Here is a 21,732-nt window from a genome sequence, read left to right as displayed (position 1 = left end):
ATTAACTTTCTTAACAGAACACGCACTTTTATAATAAGATTCAATGATTTGCAAGCGTTGTTGATTTGTAAGACGATTCATGGTTAAATTATAGACCAAACTGAAGATGTTTGATAGTGAAACAAAGCACGAAACGTGCGTCAGCTGTTTAAACCAACTGTTTAAAAAGATAATAGCTAAAAAAGCCTGAAGCTGTGGGAAGTTTTAAGAAAAAGTGATGTTAATGTATCCAAAGGCATGATTGGGGGACATTCACGGACAGAAGACCTCAAATTCTGGAATACAGTGAAAACCCGTTACTCTCATTGACACACATAGGAAAAGGACTTTCATGGACTAAGATAAATTCGGAACGGAATTAGCAAACGTAATTCTCTCGGATGAATATGTCGACCCTGATGTACTGCTGATAATCGAAACCTTCAATGAACTATTAAGTATTCAGACAACGATCCCAAGCGTCGAAGCCGAAGATGTGTGGAGTAGAAACAGGAAAATGGGATTGAAATGTTGCATTGCCCTTCACAGTCACCTTATGCTAACCCTATTGAAAATGTTTGGACAATAGTTAAGAAAAAACTCAAACGAAAACCAATATGGATGGCCAAATAGTTATCAAAGCGAATCAGGTTGATTCGAAGCCGATTACTTCCACAAGAAATTCACACAAAGTATGGGGCGAAGATGGGAAATGGGAGAACTAATATATTTTATTATGGTGGTCTCGTTTCTATTAGACAGACTGTAACTAATGCAACAATCAGTTAATTGTATACGGAATTCCTTGGGAGAATAGTTTCACAATATTATCCAGCAATTGCCGCCACGATCTGGCTTTTTGTAGAGCAATCTCAAAGAAAAAGTTCGTGTGAATAAACCAGAGCAACTACGCTTTGAAAGATTATATTCGGGCCGAAATTGCCGAGATAAGACCTCAAATGCGCTTAAATGGTAGCGAATACTTTACCAAAGGAATCAACACCTACTTTATACAGGGGAAGGTTCGGAAAATATAATTTATTTATTTATGAATTAAATAAATAAATAAATATAATTTATCATTCATAAATTATGGATCCTCTATCGCTTGTGCATGGCAATAAAAAGGAATTGACTTTCCATTCAAAAAAGTAGGTATTTACATGTAATATAAAATTAAAAAAGAAACTCTAGCTTTAAATACCCTGTACGTGTAATATATCCTTCATTTGGTTATAAGAAGTGTTGTTGTATAACAATTTGTAATTTTTGTTTTTTCTTTTGCTGGTATTTATTTGCCTCAAAATACTTACTGCTTTCCATGGAGAAGGAGCACTTTGGATCATCGAATGGGAATATGTGTAGGCTACCTTGGCAGGATAGGATTAAATGGCGTCTGAAAGAAGAATAAGAAGAAAGTAAACATAAATAAAACTACATAATACCATATTAGGATAATATGGTCGGAGCCCAACACTTTTCATAATACATATTTTCCTTAAATCCTTAAAAAATATGGTTTAAAATCATAGTCAGATCTTAGGTCAAATCTTAGGAGTTTACTGACAAACTGGCTAGTGAAAGCTCTGCCAGCATACCACTTGGCCCTGCACCCTTCTTAGCTGCCATTCTACATCGATCCAAATATGGTTTGACGACTTCATGAGGTCTACCCATAGAATTCATTGTCCTGAATTGGACTCCTGCAAAGTAGTCAAGTGCTTTGTGAAAGAACCAAAACAGGAAATTAGCGATCTTTATCTTATCTTTAGTAGGAAGGTTCTGAGAGTACTGGTAGGGGTAATCACAAGGCACAATGGCTGTGGGGAGCATTTGACTACCATGGGAATCATTGACGACCCAATATGCCTTTCTTGCAGAGAATCCGAGGACACTGCAGAACATTTTTTCGGTAGCTGTCCGGCGTTTTAGAGAATCAGATTTAGGATATTGGGTTGCGACATACTGAGTATTGATAAAGTTCATACCCTTCCTCTTGCGGATCTCTTAAAATTCATCAATTAATCCAAGAGATTTGTGGAAGAGTAACCTCAAACCAAATTTTTCCATCTTACCATCCATAAACTGATAGAAATTATTCTGTGTCTCTATTCTTTCCACTGCAATTTATCCGGGTGTAGTACAATGACCTTCCTGACTAATCTAATCTAATCTAGTCAGACTTCTCTGGTAGTCTTGTTCAAGGAGTGCCCAAAGGCCCCTGGCAGTGCTGATTCTGATAAAATTATCTAGTTTTCGTCATTCTCCTAACTTTACTGTGTTAGATGATATTTTTTCGGCTAACGATACGCTTAGCGCGTTGCACACAAGCCTATATAAAACATACCTTAACTTGTGCCACCTTTCAAGCAAGTGCGCACAATGGTCTTTATCTCCAAAAGCGCAGAGCTTGGCATGTGAGACCAGAGGTCTTCAGATGAATAAGCATCACATTGTTCTTTTGTTAATATTCTAGAAAGACGGTTAGATGCTTTACCTCATTGCAATTACCATCGAATAACATTTCACAGTGCCAATCGGCTTAGTGTATGCCGCAAGTCAGTGGACACTGGTCCACAAGAAATCGAAAGAGAATTTACGCTTTCCATTTTCCTCGTCTTACAAAGAACCTTTAATGATGACTTTTTGGTTGCTGTTATCAGAAATTTACGCAAAGTTGGACTAAAGCGATCTCTGGTAGAGTTTATAAGCTTTCCGCAAAAGTGAAGCCTTCTCTCCGCTACTGTAGAATATTACAGTTAACACGGTACATTTCAGCTTGCGGAGTGTGGGTTGCTCAGTCATAGCTTAACTGATGGCATTACACTCGAAAAAATTGCACTCAGGAAAGTACATCTATATTCTGAGTGAGCGCCATCTCGTGGGCACCTGGTGAAAACAAAGTGGGTTTAGCGTCAGGCTCGCTGAGGTAAAAGTGGTGATTTTTACAAGGAAATATAATCCACCTCCCCACCCTTCAGTGTGTTAGCAAAGCTGATTTTAAATGTGAGTTCTGTCTCGAGAAGTTTCGTGAGTTAATAAAATTATTCATCAATGCCTAATGGGACCCTCGTGATGATTTCGTCACATAATGAGAATACTGGGAACATTTTAAAACTACCGAGAATGGTAGGCTTCGCGTAAACTCAGTGAGTGATGGGTAAGCACTCAAGTGTGCAAAGTTGCGAGATCCTTCTGGCCACAGGTAGATCGAAAACGCTGAGAGACTTAATGCCAAAGTTTTAGACAAAGCTGCAGCTCTTGAATTTGATGGGTGTCCTTTGTGGGTAATATCCGTTACATATTCATGCGGTGAGATTTCGTATTGCTGTCTAGAGGTTGAGGTGGAATGATCTCAGCACCTTCTCCTCACCACTACCTCAGAGGTTGAGGTGGATTCATCAGCATTAGGGTAGCAATTAACTCGGATTTCGGAATAACAAGCGAGTTATGTATTTTCATTTGATCATTGAAAACTTTTTTTTTATTAATTAATTTTTTTCTTTAGTGGCTCAATTTTTTTCCAAAAGCACAAGTTTTAATGTAGAGAAGAAATGATCAAAAAATTTGTATTTCTAAAATTTTTTTTCCCACAAATTTTTTCGATGTAATTTGTTTCCTAAACAAAATTTTTCTCCTAAAAAATTTCCTTTGTCAAAATTTTGAATTTTTTTAATTTTCTCATATAACAACAAACAAATCAGAAATGAATAATCAATTTGTCAGAAACTATGAGACTTATCAAAAAGTTTTGTATGCACTGCAGGCGGGGAATGTTATTACTTTTCATTTCACGTACGCGTAATTAGTATTAAAGTAGTCTAACTGGTTCGTAAGATATTCGTAATTAAGTGGAATAATCTTTGATTGTTGGCCAATAATAAATTCGAAAGATAAATTCGCATATATGTATCTCAAAAACTTGTAAAAAAAAAAAACTGACTGCGACTCAGCGAGCGATTCTGCATAGTAGCTGGAAAGCGGTAAGCGGTATTCAAAAAATAAAATAAATTAAAAAGCAAATAAATAAATCAAATAAAATTTGTGAACCACAGAAATGCTTATGAACCTAAGCATCTCTGCGCGCATCAGCACTTGCAGCAAGTGGGAAGGTAAGAAGAAGCATTGCTAATCTTTAGGCCTTGAATGCCTTAATTTATTTTTTGTTATTTGTAGTTAGTTTGCGTACCCAAAGCATTGAAGTGCCATTTAAAGCAAATACTTTTAATTTCGCTTTGATATCTAATCATTCTTAGTATTTTGTGAGCGACTTTTTTGGTCGAATTAAAACTTGATATCTGCTTACACAAACAATTCTATTGCTTTTCTGTGGAATATCTTTGCATGCACTCATATATTGACTCTTAATTTTTAAGCATCAAAATTTGCTCACAGAATTCATACAGAAGAATTTATTGCTTAAAGTTTTAAGGAACCTCCAGAGGCATGCAAATCAAGCTACAGCAATGCCGCTGCGGCAACAAAGTGTACAGTTGTCGGCCACACAGCCATTTGCATTTGTGTATGCACATACATACATACATACATACATATATTTGAGCGGAAAAATTATTTATTCAAAATGTTTTTGATGCGTGACTAAAAAATGTCCAGCTCGGGACGACATTCGGGCAAACGTTGAGCGACCAGCACAATGCGTGCGAAAAGCGTGGCAGCCATTGTGAATGCATGCGCTTGTCCAGTTCGCATACTAATGAAATGGCCTTCTACTGCGTATTATTTTCATTTCTTACTTAATTTCTTTTTTTAGATTTTTGTATTTGAAAGTCAGAGCTGTGTAGAAAAATTTTGCATTTTTTAAACATTTCGTTACGCGCTCGCAACGCCACTGTGACGCCATTGCTCGCCAACAATGCTGGTGTAGCAGTTCTGATTTTCCGGAGCAGAAGAAGAAATCGAAAAAAAAACTCATAATTTAAAGCGCAAGCACAGCCCAACCATACACTTAACATATACACACCTCATTGCGTACGTAATGGTCCCGTTTCGGTAGATTCTTAAAGCGAAATGCATTGGTATAATGGGATCCTTAAAGTCGCCGTGCATAATGAAATAGGTGTCCGGTGTCCAGATGCTGTCGTGATGATGCAACGCATTCAAAAAGTCATAATGCGATTTGTTGCCATATTGCAGACGTGGATCGTTCCACTGTTGATTGAGTAGAAATTCCACTTCGTATTTCTGGCAGTGGAAGAGTGGCACAGAGGACAGAAAGAGAGATGTTGCATATAAAAACAGTTGGAAAAATTGAAAAATTCAAATTTAAAAATGTAACAAATTGTGTGTTTTAAAACTTACCAAACTACTCTCATCGGGCGAGGCCAAACTGAGCAACAATACATTCACATTTACCGTCAAAGTACCTGCCAAAAATGAGTGAGTAAAGAAATTACTGATTGCGTTAAACAAATATTCGCTTTAATAAAAAAGGAGGAGTAAGAAAAATAATATGCAGAAGTTTTTGTGCTGAATAAAATAAAATTACATTTTTCATATAAAAGTAGGCGTTTAAAAAGTAAAGTAAAGACTGGAAACCCCAAATTTGATAGAAAGTGCTGGGTAATATTAAACTGAAGATAATCACCGATTCGCAAAAAGAAAGACAAATTGTAATAGCTTAAACTCAAGGCCTTTGACTACGACAACTTAAGAGTTACAACAACACAAAAGATATGTACATATGTTTGCATAAATTTCAATTGAAATCGAAAAACAAACCGCGGTTGTGTGGCCTCCTGGAGTTGCTGACTTTGGCCATATCCGGTGAAGATAAACCGCAGCAAAAATCTTCATCTGCAAAATGAAATCATCATATCAATTCACTAAAAAAGTAACATTGCCAAAAAAAAAATATTAAAACAACAATAGCTTAACTGCGCAAGCGCCATTCAAGAGTGTTCTGCAGTGCTTGACAAAGTTTTTAAGTTGCTTGAAAGTATGGAAATACAAGCATAAACCCTATCTGGAATAGCAGAATTTTCACAAATGGCGTCGTACGTCAATCAAATCTGACACTTGTGAACGAGACAACTGCAGTATGCAAACCGAGAAGCAATGGTGCGCGTAAAGACCAAAATAAAGATTTCCATCACTCAAACAATTTTTTTTTTATTTTTTATTTTATTTGCACCACTTTTTATCTCCACTGTATTTTCATAAGGCTGGTATGTCTTGTGTATTTTAGGGGCAACATTTTTTTGTAAATTTTAACTTAAAAAAACGATTTTATTAAATCTAAAAAAAAATATTAAAAAATTTAGTTTACCGAAATATATCTTCCTAATAATACGTTAAAAAAATTTCTAGTCATCCGGTTGAAATAGAATGACTGTAAAAAGTAGAGCTGACCAAAAGTCACATTTTAAATTTTGTTGAACGTTGGGAGAATGAAGACAACAACCCGCTCAGGCGTCTGATGCAAACAGTGTTGTGAACGAAATTGAGTAGGGATTCATCTGTGTAGATGAATTTGAATGCTTCAAGTCAATTTATGAGTTAAAGAAGAGTTTATTGTTGATTTCTAATGTCGATTTCGTGTGCCGAATCGTTAAAAATGTTGCAGAAAGCCTATGGCGAGTGTGTTTTATAAAAAAAAACGGGTCTACGAGTGATATAAGGCCTTTGCGTCGGATGAAAATGTCGACAAAGTCAAGGCAATAGTGCTGAAAACCCATCACTCAAGCTTGAGGGAGGTAGCTCGTGACCTAAGCGTGTCTCACGAATCAATTCGTAACATTTTACACCATCAATAGGGCATGAAATCCGACTCGTTCCAAGAGAGATGCCTTTCTTTCAAAAAAATCATCGGAAGAAGATGGCTGCGGACATGCTTGAGCAGGTGAATTCAGATCCAACCTTTATCCAGCGCATCATAACAGGTGATGAGACGTGGATAGATGAGCTTAACATGCAAACCAGTCAACCAGTCAACAGGCGGCTGAATGGCGCTATCCACATGAGTCAAAAGTGAAAGTCATGCTACTCGTTTTCCTTTATTATCATGGTGTTATGCACTCGGAATTCGTTCCAAATGGTTCCGAGGAAAATAAAAAAATATCAATTAGAAGATATGCGACGTTTGAGGGAGAATGTGCGTAGGAAATGGCCCAATTTGTGGAAAGAAAACGCACGGATGTTGCACCATGATTATGCACCGTCTCAAAAGGCTCATATTGTGAAGACTTTCTTGACCAAAAACTCGAAAAGTATCATCGATCAACCACCGTATTCACCGGACTTAGCCCCCTGTGATTTTTTCCTTTTCCTAAAACTTGAATTGCCACTCCGCGGACTCAAAGTGGTTTGAGTCAATAGAGTCAACTTTTTGACAGAATGTAAGGATTAATCTACAGAGGTTGGAGGGAGTTACCAACTAGAAAACTTAGGAGGCGATATTCGCTTATTATTTATGGGAATACCATTCCACCACCATAGCCGAATGCGTTGGTGGTGGTGCCCACGTTCGAATCTCTGGCCATGAAATAATGGAAACAGCTTTTTCTAACAACGGGCGCCCCTTGGCAGGCAATGGCGAACCTCCGAGGGTATTTCTGCCATGAAAAAGCTTCACATGAAAATCCATATCTCGGTCCATCTGCCAACTGTGGATCCCTCCATTTGTGGAACACCATCAAAACGTACACCACAAATAGGAGGAGAAGTTCGGCCAAGCACCCAATAAAGAGGGCAAGAGCCAATGACGTATGTGTCAGGATAGCAAAAAAAAACATTTCTTTTCCTTGATGCTACCCCTTAAATTGGTTCGCTGGCATAAAAAAATGAGAAAATTATGTTTTATTTGTTAAGGCCAATGACGCCAATACCATCAGCATATGCCAATAATTGTTAAAGGAAAATGAAGTCACACGGCAGCGAGTCAACCTGTCTGTAACATCGTTTGGTATTAAACGGCTCGGAGAAGTCTTTCCCAATTCTAAGGGCGCTGCTGGTTTTGAGTAGCGTCAGCTTGCATAGCCGTATTAGTTTTACGTGGATAACGAATTCAGAAATCGCGGCATACAGGCAACTCCTTTTCGTACTGTCGAATGCAGCTTTGAAGTCGACGAAAAGATGGTGTGTATCGATTCTCCTTCCATGGCTCTTTTTCAATACTTCACGTATAGTGAAAAGCTGATCTAAAGCCACACTAATAAGGTTGAATCAGTTGGTGGGCTTTAGCCTTTCATACAATACGCTCACTAGGACCTTATACGCCGCAATATTTAGAAGGCCAATCCCTGCTTAATATTATATTTGAGTAAAAAAAACTTGTCCGCTGTTTGCAATGTAGCAAATAAAATCATTACAAAGTTGCGTTGCGCGGAGCGTCTGTGCAAATTTTCATAGAAACGCAATAGGCCTTTCCTCCTCTGTGAAATAATGGGTTGGGTACGTAATGCTGTATGATACAATATTCTGTTCACAAAATGCTGTATACAAAATTCTGTATTTCAGAATTCTGTGTTATAGAATTCTGTTTACGAAATTCTGTATTTCAAATTTCTGTAAAAAATATTCTGTATTGCCGAAATGCTGTATTGACGAAATTCTGTATTGACGAAATTTTGTATTGACAAAATTCTGTATTGACGAAATGCTGCAAGTAAATGATAAGAAATTCAACAAATTTTATAAAAAAGTGCGCACTTTTTTTTCAGTTTCGATAGAATCCATCGTATTTTTGTGTAGAATTCCTTTTCGCGTGGGCGGCCTTCGGCCGCGCTTGAAAAAAATAACCCTCATCAGTCCGACTCCGGTTACGCAATCCACCGTATTTTTGTGTAGAACTCCTTTTCGCGTGGGCGGCCTTCGGCCGCGCTTAAAGAAAATAACCCTCATCAGGTCGGCTCCGGTTACGCAATCCACAGTATTTTTGCGTAGAACTCCGTTTTTCGTTGACTTTTGTCAACACAAAATTTTTTCAATACATAATTTTGTTAATACAGAATTTCGCCAGTACACAATTTTGTCGATACGGAATTTTTGTAAGACAGTATTGAATTTTGGTTTTTTTGTCCTTTTTGGACGTCTAAGATGAACCTCTTCAATGTTTTTAGAACTACGCTGAAACTTTGCATCCATATATGCTCTGTTAGAAATGAAGGAACGGCATTCTTTAACACTTTGAGGATTTTGTTTTTAAATTTCTGTTGCTGGTAAAAATACACCTTCCAATGGCTTGTAAACAAAGAAAGAAGTGGCAGATCGAAATAAAATTTCTGTTCCCTATTCAAATAAAAGCTGAAATATTAAAATGGCGTTCAAATGTTAATTTCTCTACTGGTTTGCAGGTGTCGCTTTCAGTGCTTTTCAGACAACCTGTATAACAACAGCGCTATTTTTGCGAAATTTGTTTGATTGCATTAACGACGTATTCTTTCTTTATTTTTATTGCGACATGTTTTCATCTTATAATTATATTATATATTTCAAATTTATCAAATATATCATCTTATATATATTCAATTTATTCATACATATTTTCAAATTTATTTTTCCACAAGCTACCAAACTCCACAAACCTACTCCGAGTGCAGCTAAAATTTTTGACTTTGGCATGTTTTCCATTTTTTTCTACTCGATTTTCTGCCGTTTCACTGCTCTCGCCAACATACATTGCAGCTGCACAATTATGCATTTTTTCACATATGATGCGGTTGCGTTAACAAAACTAAATAGTTTCCACTGTGCACATCCCACCTGCATGCTCTTTAGTCCCAGCGGCGCATTTATGCACCGAAAAAAAACACTCACGCAAACTGCTTACAACTGTGTGCAGCCAATTTCTCAGCTGAGTAAACGAGTACTCTAAACTAACTGGCATTCACAAAAAAAAAACAAAAAACACGAGCACACGAGCACACACATACGTATCCTCTCATAGGCACCATAGATGCATTTCACATACGCACGCACACACACACAAACTGCTGTGTTTGCTTATACTCACCGTTGACTGGTGGCAGTAGACGTTTATCGTATCGTTTCTTCTCTAACAACAAGTCCAAAATTTCTTTATCCGAGCTGGACTCGTCAAATCTGCAAGCAAAGGAGTTGAAAAAGAGCAAAAGTCGAGAAAAAAAAATGAAATAAAATAAAAATAACTGTATATTCAAGGTATGTTAAGGCATAGAATGTTAACATTTGATATCCTAAAAACGAGATTTTCATTTATATACGCAGGTAAGTAAAAAAATGCAATTTAAGCAAAGTATGCAATTCACAGTTACTCGTTTATGCATTAATACGTATGTATGTAAGTATGTGTGAGCTGGCAAGAAAAAATATGTACCGTGGAGAATAAACTGGGTGTGATGTGTGAAAAGGTGGATTGTTGCCTAACTGCATAGCATAATGTGTGCATGTGTGTGTGCTTGTGTTGGAGGGGGGTGACTAATATCACGTTTCATTAACATACACAATTCATACAGAACGAAAGTTATATTGCAAAATTCACTGCAGAGAAACTTGCATAACACATTTTTTGGGTTAACATCTCCGCAAATTAAATGAAAAAATTCTGCTATTTCGCCAAATTAGCTTTCTGAGTTTCAATACTTGAGGATGAAATTAATTAATTAAGTTTATACAGCGTTATTTCAGCTTTTCTTTTTTAGCATCGAATACTTTGTTCGGAAGGCTGTACGCTTGAAAGCACACTTATGCTAAATTCTATCAGGAACTACATTTTACTCTTTTGTGCTATTTTCTGATGTTTCAAAAAACGCTGAAGCCCAAATGAGCGAACAAAATTTTAAATAAAAGTTAAGCGATTTTTTGCAGAAATATTATGTGCTTTGCTTAGGTGCGCCCATTCGGTGATTTAATCAATGAAAGCTTGCCTCGCTTAGAAAAAGTCGTCTTAAAGTGTGCTTATCTAAAATTTTATTAATTCATATATGTTGTTCTGCTCGAACGTTGGATTGTCCAAGAATTATAGAAAAAAGATTGCGCCCATTAGAGAGTGCGCGACGTCACACTAGTCTAGCTGTGCAGTGTTGCTCTCGTAGGAAATTTAATGCCTTTTTTATAACCAAAACTGAAAAGTTTTGGAGTTTGGTGTTTATTTCCTTTTTTAATTTGAAGCTACTAAGACTTTAAATTAAAAAATATTTTATAATTAAAAAACTAAAAATAAATAAAAGGCTAAAAAGGCCACTTTGCATTCACAGCTCATGCTGAGAAGATTTCAGTGCTATTGAATATTTGTTGATTCTTAAAAAATTTGATGTTTTAAAAGTGTAAATCTAATTTTTTGCTTTTGCCTTTTGAGGTGATGCAAGAATATTAGATCTTCTTCTCTTCAACTTTTCTTAACATTTAAAACCTTTTTATAAATAAAAAAAACCTTTGAATTCACTGAATACGAATTAAAGGGTTTATACGTAGTACAAAAACAAAAAAAAAAAAAAAAACACAAAAAAACCAGCTAATACTGAAGCAACCATAACCACCTTTTTGAAAAAGGAGTGCCTTATCTTGTTACATACCCCTGATACAGCAAAATAGTGTTTTGGGCCTGTTTTTTTAATGTTTGACGAATATCTTTTAACATAAGTTTTAAATCTGTTTTTTCAATGTAGCCTATTGTTCACAACCATAACACATTTATTAAAAAAAAAAAAACCCACACAGTAAAGGCAATTTGTAACGCATACAAAATTCTTTAAGTAATTCAATACAAATTTGGTATTTTCCTTTCTTTAAATGGGAATTTTAGTGCTTTTTTTATATAAAAAACTAGGCAACACTGCAGTTGCGAGAGAGAGAGATTTGACTGCCCGAGGGTGAAGAAGAAGAGCAAAGTTGGACAAAAATGTAAGTAAAGCGAAAAAATGTCCCACACAAATAATAGCCGAATAGTCACCAATAGCAACAATAATCGCAATCGCCGACAATGTGACCAGCTAAATGGTACTGAGTGAAATATTGAACTAATTTTTAAAAAAGACAGCTGAGAATGGCAAACTGGGTTGAAATGTCTTTTTAACTGACTGAATTTTACAGTTTTGTTTACATTACTTTTGAACAAATACCTTTTTGTTTTATTAATATGTTTTTTTTTTATTAAAATTGTATTTTTTCTCTTTTTTTTACTGTCTTTCTTGTTTATATGTTTTTTTTATTATAATATAATTATTTAGTTTTTATTTTTTTAGTATCTCTTTTGTTTGCGTGACCCTAACGGAACTTTTAAATTTTTTAATAAAATTAGACATTTTTAAAATTTCTTTTGTTATCATTCTTGTTTATTGCAACCTATTTCTAATTTTTTTATTCAAATGATTTAAGTTTTAATGTTTTTAGTATCTTTCTTATTTTTGTGATCCAACCTATGTTTTAATATTTTTATTAAAACTAAAGAACTATTAAAACTATTTCATTAAAACAATCTTTCTTGTTTACATGAACCGAATGTAACTTTCAAATTTTTTAATAAAATTCCAATTTTTTTTAAACTTTTAATAGCTTTTTTATTTGAATAAATCTAACCTATCTATTAAATTTTTCTTACAATATTATTTAGTTTTTAATTTTTTAGTATCTTTCTTCTTTACTTGAACCTAACCTAACTTTTAATTTTTTTTATTCAAATGAGTTAAGTTTTAATGTTTTTAGTATCTTTCTAATTTTTGTGATCCAACCTATCTTTTAATATTTTTATTAAAACTAAAAAACTATTAAAACTATTTTATTAAAACAATCTTTCTTGTTTACATGAACCGAATGTAACTTTCAAATTTTTTAATAAAATTCCAATTTTTTTTTAATTTTTAATAGCTTTTTTATTTGAATAAATCTAACCTATCTATTAAATTTTTCTTACAATATTATTTAGTTTTTAATTTTTTAGTATCTTTCTTCTTTACTTGAACCTAACCTAACTTTTAATTTTTTTTATTCAAATGAGTTAAGTTTTAATGTTTTTAGTATCTTTCTTATTTTCATGAACCTAACCTACCCTTTAAATTTTTTAATAAAATTATTTATTTTTTCTTTTTTTTTATTATCTTTCTTGCTTGCATGAACCTCACCGAACTTTTGATTTTTTTTAAATTATTTAATTTTTAATATTTTTTATTATATTTCTTATTCACATGAGCCTAACCTAACTCTGAAATTTTTTAACAAAAGACAAACACAACAACAGCACGACAAAGTTAGCCTCTTTTCCACTTCAATCTATGCAATCTTATATTCTATCATTCTTGCGATTCGGCGCTTAAAACCCATTCACTTCTTTATCTGTGAATGACATTTGAGAGCTATAATTTTGTTTTTTAGCTTATGGGCTCATAAAAATTTAATTTGTTTTATTAGACACAAAAAGTCTCAATTCAATTTTTTTATTTTATATCAATCTAGGCTTGGCTTCTCATATATGGCTTCCAGCAGCTCTAATTTTTCTAAGTATACTTCAAGGCGACATTTTAAAAGCAAGCCAATGCTAACAAAAAACTATAAAGTGATTGTTCAAGATGAAATGCATGAAAAACATAATTCTATTTTATAAAATTTTGCAGCAGATGTTTGCAAAGCAGTTATTGATTTATGTGAATTTCTGCAGCTACTTACTTAAGCGCGCAATTATGTTGCCCACATCCCTGGAAACGGTGAGAACTGCGTCCAATTAAAATTATACGAGCGTTTGTTGGGGTTTGATTTACAAAAAAATTCGTTTTAGCTACATATTTATTGCACTAAATTTACAAGGACTTTGTTTACTTTAAGTAAATTTATTTATAAAACTAAAACGTTTTAAGTAACGCTTGGAATAGAACAACGAACGCCAGTATAAACGTTTATACATATAAAATATATGTACAGTTATATGAATCATTTGCGGCATTTTCACAAAACGATCAAACACATCAAAAGCATTTCAAATGTAATCTGCACTGATTCTGAAAAATAATATTTATACAAGAGGGGCCTATCAGCAAAAACCTGTCTAGAAATTTTGGGTTGTAAAATGAAGACAATCAATCAATTTAAGGGACTCTGTCCATCAGCTGATATTTCACCTCAATTCCACTCAACAAATAAGATTAGGTTTTACTTTCCCTTAACTTGTCAATTCACAAAAAGCCTCTGACTGCTTTTGCATCTGCTAGCAACTACCACAACGATTATTTCCAGGACTAGATAATCGGTATCTATCCCTACCCGAGTACATAAGAAATTAGCAATCAAGCCAAAGCCGCATTCGAGAAGAAACAGCTGGCAAGTAAAAAGAAACAGCTGATCAAATGGCCATTGGACCCATCGATGCACAGATGACTTAAAAGTTTGGTTTGAGAGAACACACGGCGAGTGACCTAAATTTTGAGCGACCGCGGATGATTTAAATCGTTCCTACATAAGTTCAAACATGAGAGGAAAGCACTTTGCGACTACTGCGCCAACAGAATAATTGAGGTTATTTATCATGCCGTTTTTGAGTGCTTGCGCTTTATGGCGAAAGAGGGCAGACTACAATAAATTGTCGTAGGAAACTTGTTCGCAAATGCCTTGATACCTAATATAATAAAATCCTAGAAAACACGAAATGTTAGACAGTGAGCGATATTGTGACTGTTCTTATCATCAAATCATCTGAGGAGTCTAGAGAGAGAGAGAGATAGACGGAGCAGTGGCGATTAAGGAGGTGCCGTTTCACCCATGAAGTAATGCCTGACCGTAGGCGCTGCTACAGTACCTGCGCATTTTTTGGGAAACATCTTCCACCATTATTTTGCAGGAAAAGGCCAGACGATTACAGGGTATTGCGACATTTACTGGAACTATCAAGGAAGGGCACACAAATTTGTTTTACGATTTACAGGCGAAAGAATTCTACGTCATGTAGACCTAGCATCATCCTGGTTGATGAATATATCATTGTAAGCTATATCCTGGTAAATTTGAGAAATCAACAGTGAAGTGAGTTCATAACCCGAAAACTACCTTTTTCAACCCTATGAAGGCACTTACAAAGATCACTACTGTCACAGGTGCCCAATGCGAGCAGAGAGAGAATCTTCGGTTCAATTATTCATCAACAAACCAAAGAGATAACTTTTTAATAGCCTTGAGGCTAATCTTCTCTGCTCGGACATTTTGTTAGGACTTAAAATCGACTCGACTTACTAATAACTTTCACAACAGGCAAGAGAAAAGTACGATTGGAATTCATGCTCTTAGGGCATAAGTTGCAATATAAACTTGCCTGATCAATGAGAATACGCCTTTAGATTTAGGCTCGCTGGAAACAGCAGTGCTGGAAATTTTTAAAAATAGAATAAGATATTTCGATGGGGCCTATCGCGAGCTAGCTGATAGTATTATTGGGTGTTGAAAAAGGTAAAGAGAAGTATTTGCAGCTGATAAAGATACCAGGATTCCAGTTGGTATAGTGCCGCTGTTCATGACATTTGTCGATATTCATGAGCTTACTACGTCGAAGTAAGAATACCAATGACGTGGTCAAACATTAAAAAAGAGAGAAAAAAATGTGATGCTGATGAGACACACTAAACGACCGTCTAAAGCATAGACCCTTTCATTTCATGGGCGATAGTTTGTGAGAAACATCTAATTATAATATAAAATGATCTAATTATTAGCGCTGTGCAACTTTCTCTACAGAGTATAATGGAAGCTCACTTAGGCTGTTTCGTCCATTATGTTGCCACTGAAGGGAAATCGTTTGGCGTTTTTACCTTTACTTATTGAGTTTGATTTATGAATCCTAAAAAGTTCCTACTTATAGGACTATGAATAAGTTCGTGCGGTTTTTTTTCGAAATTTGAAACTTTATTGACGTAAAATGGTTACAAATTTAATATTCAAAATATTGTCCATCGCTTACTACTACTTTTTCCCATCTTTCTGGCAATTCACGGATTCCCTTTGTGAAAAATTCGGTCGGTTTTGCCGCAATCCACGAATCGATCCATTTTTTGACTTCATCGTAATTACGGAAGTGCTGGTCAGCCAGGCCATGTTGCATCGATCGGAAGAGATAGTAATCGGATGGCGCAAGGTCTGGACTATACGGCGGGAGGGGTAGGACATCCCATTTGAGCGTTTCTAAGTATGTTTTGACCACTTGTGCAACATGTGGCCGAGCATTGTCATGTTGCAAAATAACTTTGTCGTGTCTATCGGCGTATTGCGGCCGTTTTTCTCGCAGTGCTCGGCTCAAACGCATCAATTGTCGTCGGTAGACATCCCCCGTAATCGTTTCATTCGGTTTCAGTAGCTCATAATACACAACACCCAGCTGGTCCCACCAGATACACAGCATAACCTTCAGGCCATGAATATTCTGCGCCGACGTCGATGTTGAAGCATGGCCAGGGTATCCATACGTTGCCCGACGTTTTGGATTGTCGTAATGGACCCACTTTTCATCGCCAGTCACAATTCGATGCAAAAAACCCTTTCTTTTGTGCCGTTGAAGCAGTTGTTCGCATGCCATAAAACGGCGTTCAACGTCTCTTGGCTTCAATTCATACGGCACCCAATGGCCTACCTTTCGGATCATTCCCATGGCTTTTAAACGTTTGGAAATGGTTGATTGATCAACTCCCAAAGTTTTTGCAACCTCTTCTTGCGTTTGAGCCGGATCTTGATCGAGCAATTCCTCCAATTCGGTATCCATGAACTTTGGCGGCGCACCCTCGCGTTCTTCGTCTTCCAAGCCAAAATCACCACTTTTAAAGCGTGCAAACCACTTCTGGCACGTTCGCTCAGATAGAGCATGCTCACCATAAACTTCCACCAAGATACGATGACTTTCGGCTGCTTTTTTCTTCATATTAAAATAATGAAGAAGAATTCCCCGCAAAAACACATTATTTGGCACGAAATTCGACATTTTCAAGTGTGGTAAAAATATTGTTGTTTACGCTTCAAATAAAAAACTTATACTGACGTTTGTGCCTTACGACAGTAGCTCTCCAATGAATGTTTGGAAATGTGGATCGATGGAATAATAATCAAGTTACGCCATCTGTTGTAAAACCGCACCGAACTTATTCATAGTCCTATTAGAAAACTAAGAATATGAGTTCCTATTCAGTAGACTGATGGTAAAAATAGGGAAACAGGAAATAATGATGGCAACCACGCTTTTCGTTCTCTTATACGGAGCTGAACTGTGTACAAATGCACTTAAGGTAAATCGCTGGTGTAAGCCTCTAGCATCGATACAACGAACGGCAGTTCTGAGAGTTGTGTCTGCTTAACGCACAGTATCAGGATCACCTGTTCAAGTAATAAGCGGCTCAATACGGATTTACTAGGCTTGGAGAGGAAATAGCTGTGGGCATTAAAGAGCGGGAGAATGGAAGGGCTAAGCAAACTCTCAGCGCGCAAAACAAAGAACGAGAAGATAAAGCTAAGGCAAGACTGCTGGAGAAACGAAGCACGTAACACATGGATTTCCAGCCTTGCAAAAGTCGCGTCTACGTGGCACAGCAGGACCTTCGGTGAAGTAAATTTTTATACAATCCAAAAGCTTTTAGGGCACGGGTATTTCAAGAAATACCTGTTCGAAATAGGGAAACGCGAGCTCCACAAATGCATATACGGTGACGCAGCCGAACATGACGCTGAACCCACATTCTTCCAATGCATGCGTTGGGCACAAGAAAGTAGAAAGGTGGCTAATATAGTCGGTGGCATAACCAACGATCTCGACAAGTTGTTAAGCAGCGAGGAAATGTGGAAAATCATGAGTGGTTTCGAGGAAAAAATCCTCTGGATGAAAAAGCGGTACCTGAACACAGGCTGACAGTCATAGACTTTGTAATGGGGAAGTTGACACGCCGCTCTGAAGTACTGCGAAAGCGGTTCCAGGGTGGGCGACAGTTCCGAACGAGAGAGAGTTTTTAAGTCTCCGGGCATACCACTGGAATTTTAAACCCCATCTGCTAAGAAAAAAAAAAAAAAAAAAATAGTTCCAGTATTTAAAAAAGTACTGGTGAAAGTGCGGAAGCCGCATCTATGCTAGAGTCGGATGATAACAGCGGCAGTATAAAATAATCTCTACGTCTTCTTCACCACTGTAGATAATGAAAACCCAATATTTTATCGTGTATATCCCTGACAAAGTTGAGTTTTATGAAGTTTTATTAAGGACTTGGATATCTTTTCATCAACTTTTCACCTGTTTTTCTGAGTTATGTGACAGGTACGTAGATGCTGCAGTACATTTACTTGTTGCTGCCTCAATGAACTTTCGAGAAGGTAGCGATATGCTTACGCTTAGGGCAGAGATTATCACAGATTCTACTTCTTTCTCTCTAGTTCGTTGGCGGTGCATTTCGTTTGGATTTGTCTGTGATTAGGGAACCCTACTACAAACAGAAGTAAGGAAGTAAAGCAGAGGATACGAGTTTGTAATGAGTTTGATTAACCGTTGGCAGTTGATTTTGGAGGCAGTAAAGGACTTGTTATGGAAGGTGATTAACAACATAGGTAAATCGACGGAAACCTGAGTCGTCTGAGAGCTGGAACTTACTTGCATATGCGAAAGGGACAGACTCAGCGTTGTTTATTGTAGATTGGTGAAATTCGTTTTTAGTCTTACTAAAAGCTATTTGATTTTTCTAGACTGCTAAAGTGTACACTATTTTTGGTAAAACTGTACCGAGAACCTTGTAATGAAATTGGCTTATTAGGCACTCTGGACGCTCCTGGCATATCATAATGTGAGCTCAGCACTATTCTAAGTGAGATGCGGATTAAGTATCATGCAAATTCCTTTTAAAACTCTTATCCACTTATATATAAAACAGGGTACCCAACTTAAGTTTCGATACTTTTAAATTTTCACTGCTTTTTGGGTCTACCTCATTTAACATTTCAATGCTGTTATTCCTAAGCTTCTCTAAACGGAGCATAAACTAAACTAATCTGACTAAAATGTAAGCATCAAATGAGTAATTTGCATAGTTAGAATTCGAATTGATGTATGCGTGCTTGTACATATGAATGCCCTTCAGTTAACGAGTATATTAATTTTTGAAAGCCTGTAGGTTTGTATTGCATGGCTTAATGTTATGCTGATGAAGCTTATAACCGCATTTTTGAGCAACAATATTCAAATATTTAAATAAACGAAGTAACGAAAAACCAGCATGCAGTTTGTTTTGAAGGTCGTTTGTGGACATTAAAGCCAGCTTTTAGGCGTAAACCAGAATATAACAATTTAACAATTTATATTAGAGTGGATGTTTGTTTTGTTTGTTTAGTAGGCAGTAAGCGCTGCTTTAATTTTAACGAATTTCATATCAATTTCTTTTTTCGTATTTAGTTTGGGAAAAATGCTTGATTTTGCTTTGATGCTTTAATTTAGAAGTGTTGAATTTAACAATATTTAGTAATTAAATTAATTTATAAATTTAGAAAATTTTAAGCGTAATTTTATTTCTCGAATTATTTGCTTTTGATGAGCGCACTTACTTTGACCAATCGATGCCTTGACTGAAAGAAAGAAAAAATCAAAGAAATGTATATAAAACGAAAATTTATAGTTTAATGTAGGCTTAGAATTTTTACTGTAAGGTTAATGGCACAATGCAACAGCCACGTTATGGGGTACAATGATACCAAGCTCAAGAAGAAATTACTAGATCCAAATAGTTTAATCTCTTAACTTTTTTGCATACTCAGATTTATTTTGTATGACCCAACTAATTTCGCAATTAGTTATCTGAATGTTTTTGGAAAAACTGGAGAAACGCTCCTTGGGATATCTGAGCGAACATACCTAGTAAATTTTATTTATTAACTCATTAACTCCCACTAGGTGGCCGTGCCCTCAGAAAAGTTTGCAAAAATTATGAACAGTTTCGATAAAAATAAAAATAAAATTCAAAATAAAAGTAAGAAGTAGACGTAGACAATAGAAAAGAATAAAAAAATTAGCATAACGAAAAAAAAAAAAAATAAAAATAAAAATAACAGTAAAAACTGAAACAAAATCAAAACTAAAAATAGAAATAAGTAGGGAAACGGTGTAGAGTAGCCACAATTGATCGAGTCCAAAGAACAGCCTACCTCCTGATAACAGGATGCTTAAGTACAACACCTACTAAGGCTCTAAATACGTTGCTTCACTTGCTCCGTATCGATCTGGTTGGCAAAGCGCGAAGCAGCGACACGCATGAATGCCATATCGAAATGGAAAAAGTATCTTGGCCATTCGGCCATACTGAACAGGAACACTGTTATCGCTTCCGACATAGACTATCATGTAAGTCTTCCATCACCACCCTTGCTATTCTCCTGTTCACTCCCAACCAGGGAAGAATGGAAGACAAATTTTACCGAAATCGATGGCCCTCTGATTATATATACAGATGGTTCAAAACAAAACGCTAACGTGGGATTTGGAATCTTTTCCAATTACCCTCACATCAATCAATCATTTAGATTACCCAACTACTGTAGTGTTTTCCAAGCGGAAGTATGCGCTATCTGGTATACTGCGAAAACTATCTTCGAAAAGAGAATATCACTTGAGGATAACCGCTTTTTCACTGACAGTCAAGCGGCCGTTCGAGCACTCAGCTCCTCTTATACCCACTCAGATGTGGTTCGATCCTGTCCCTTATCTCTTAACGAAATAAGTGTTCAGAATTCTGTCCAAGTTATCTGGATCCCGGGTCACAGTGGATTCGAAGGTAACTGCAAAGCTGATGAGCTCGCGAGAGCTGGAGTTGCGCAATCAAATGTTACTGCTAACCACAATCCACATTCCGCTCTCAACATGTAAAATGATTATTGATCGAGAATTTCACAGCATTGCTGATCGGAGGTGGCGAGTGGAAACTATTTTCGTTACGACCAGACAAATCTGGCCATCCTACAATCTGAAACAGACAAAAACCCTTATAAGTCTTTCGAAACACGAACTAAGGCATATAATATCTCTTATCACCGGCCACTGCCTTTTGGGCACTCACGCACGTCGGCTCGGGGTTCCTCAAAACGACCTGTGCAGATACTGCGAGGACGAAGATGAGGAAGTATCGAGCAGGCATTTGCTGTGCAGTTGTCCCGGCCTAGCCAGAAGTCGACCCGCTCTTCTAGGCTCTCCAACAATTGACAATCTTTCAGTACTCTCGGACCTGAAAATCGAATCTCTCATTAAATTTTCGAAACGAATTAACACCTTTGACCAAAATCTATAGTAAAAATCTCGGTTAGGTGGGCAAATCATATAATATTGTATAATGAGCTCTAGGGCAACAAAACGGACCCAACTTGCGGTCTATGTGGCACTCCGATGCGGAGTCACCCTTAAACTAACCAACCAACCAACCAGGGAACATAAAATAAAAAATAATACATAAAAAAAGTAGATAACAAACTGAATAGTCCGATAAATACAAATAAAAATAAAAATAAGAAGCAGACGTAGTCATAAGAATAAAAACAAAACTTAGCATATTGAAAAATTAAAATTAGAAATTACAATAAAAATTGAAACAAAACTGAATCTGAAAATAAAAATAAGAAATAGAAATAAAACAAAAAAATATAAAAAAAGAGAAATGAGCAAGAAAATAATAATACAAACTAAATTTAGTAAAATAAAAATAAAGTTAAAAACAGGCATAAAGGGTTACAAAAAGAAATAAATATAAAAATAAAATAAAAACAAAAATTAGCATAAAAAATAAGTTAAATTAAAATTTAAACCAAACTAAAAATAAGAGGAAAATTAAAATAGTTATA

The 21,732-nt window shown here is 36.0% G+C and overlaps 1 protein-coding gene across 10 annotated transcripts in view; it reads right to left on the bottom strand.

Moving 5' to 3' along the window:
* Positions 1-21,732, bottom strand: part of LOC128860400 (uncharacterized) — a 192,841-nt gene that overhangs the window by 95,115 nt on the left and 75,994 nt on the right. For 5 of the 10 annotated variants that reach the window (XM_054097916.1, XM_054097915.1, XM_054097918.1 and 2 more), the window contains exons 3-8: positions 19,453-19,473; positions 9,950-10,038; positions 5,719-5,793; positions 5,299-5,363; positions 4,961-5,181; positions 1,293-1,375 (exon numbers count right to left, since the gene is read on the bottom strand). In XM_054097916.1, the coding sequence (XP_053953891.1) occupies positions 1,293-1,375; positions 4,961-5,181; positions 5,299-5,363; positions 5,719-5,793; positions 9,950-10,038; positions 19,453-19,473 (554 nt within the window). The remainder of the gene's footprint in view (positions 1-1,292; positions 1,376-4,960; positions 5,182-5,298; positions 5,364-5,718; positions 5,794-9,949; positions 10,039-19,452; positions 19,474-21,732) is intronic. The other 5 variants (XM_054097922.1, XM_054097920.1, XM_054097924.1 and 2 more) reach the window with 3 other exon arrangements.

Source organism: Anastrepha ludens, chromosome 4 (assembly GCF_028408465.1).
Source record: "Anastrepha ludens isolate Willacy chromosome 4, idAnaLude1.1, whole genome shotgun sequence".
Lineage (NCBI taxonomy): Eukaryota > Metazoa > Arthropoda > Insecta > Diptera > Tephritidae > Anastrepha > Anastrepha ludens.
Note: the sequence above shows the minus strand (reverse complement) of the source record. Positions and strands in the feature narration are given on the sequence as shown.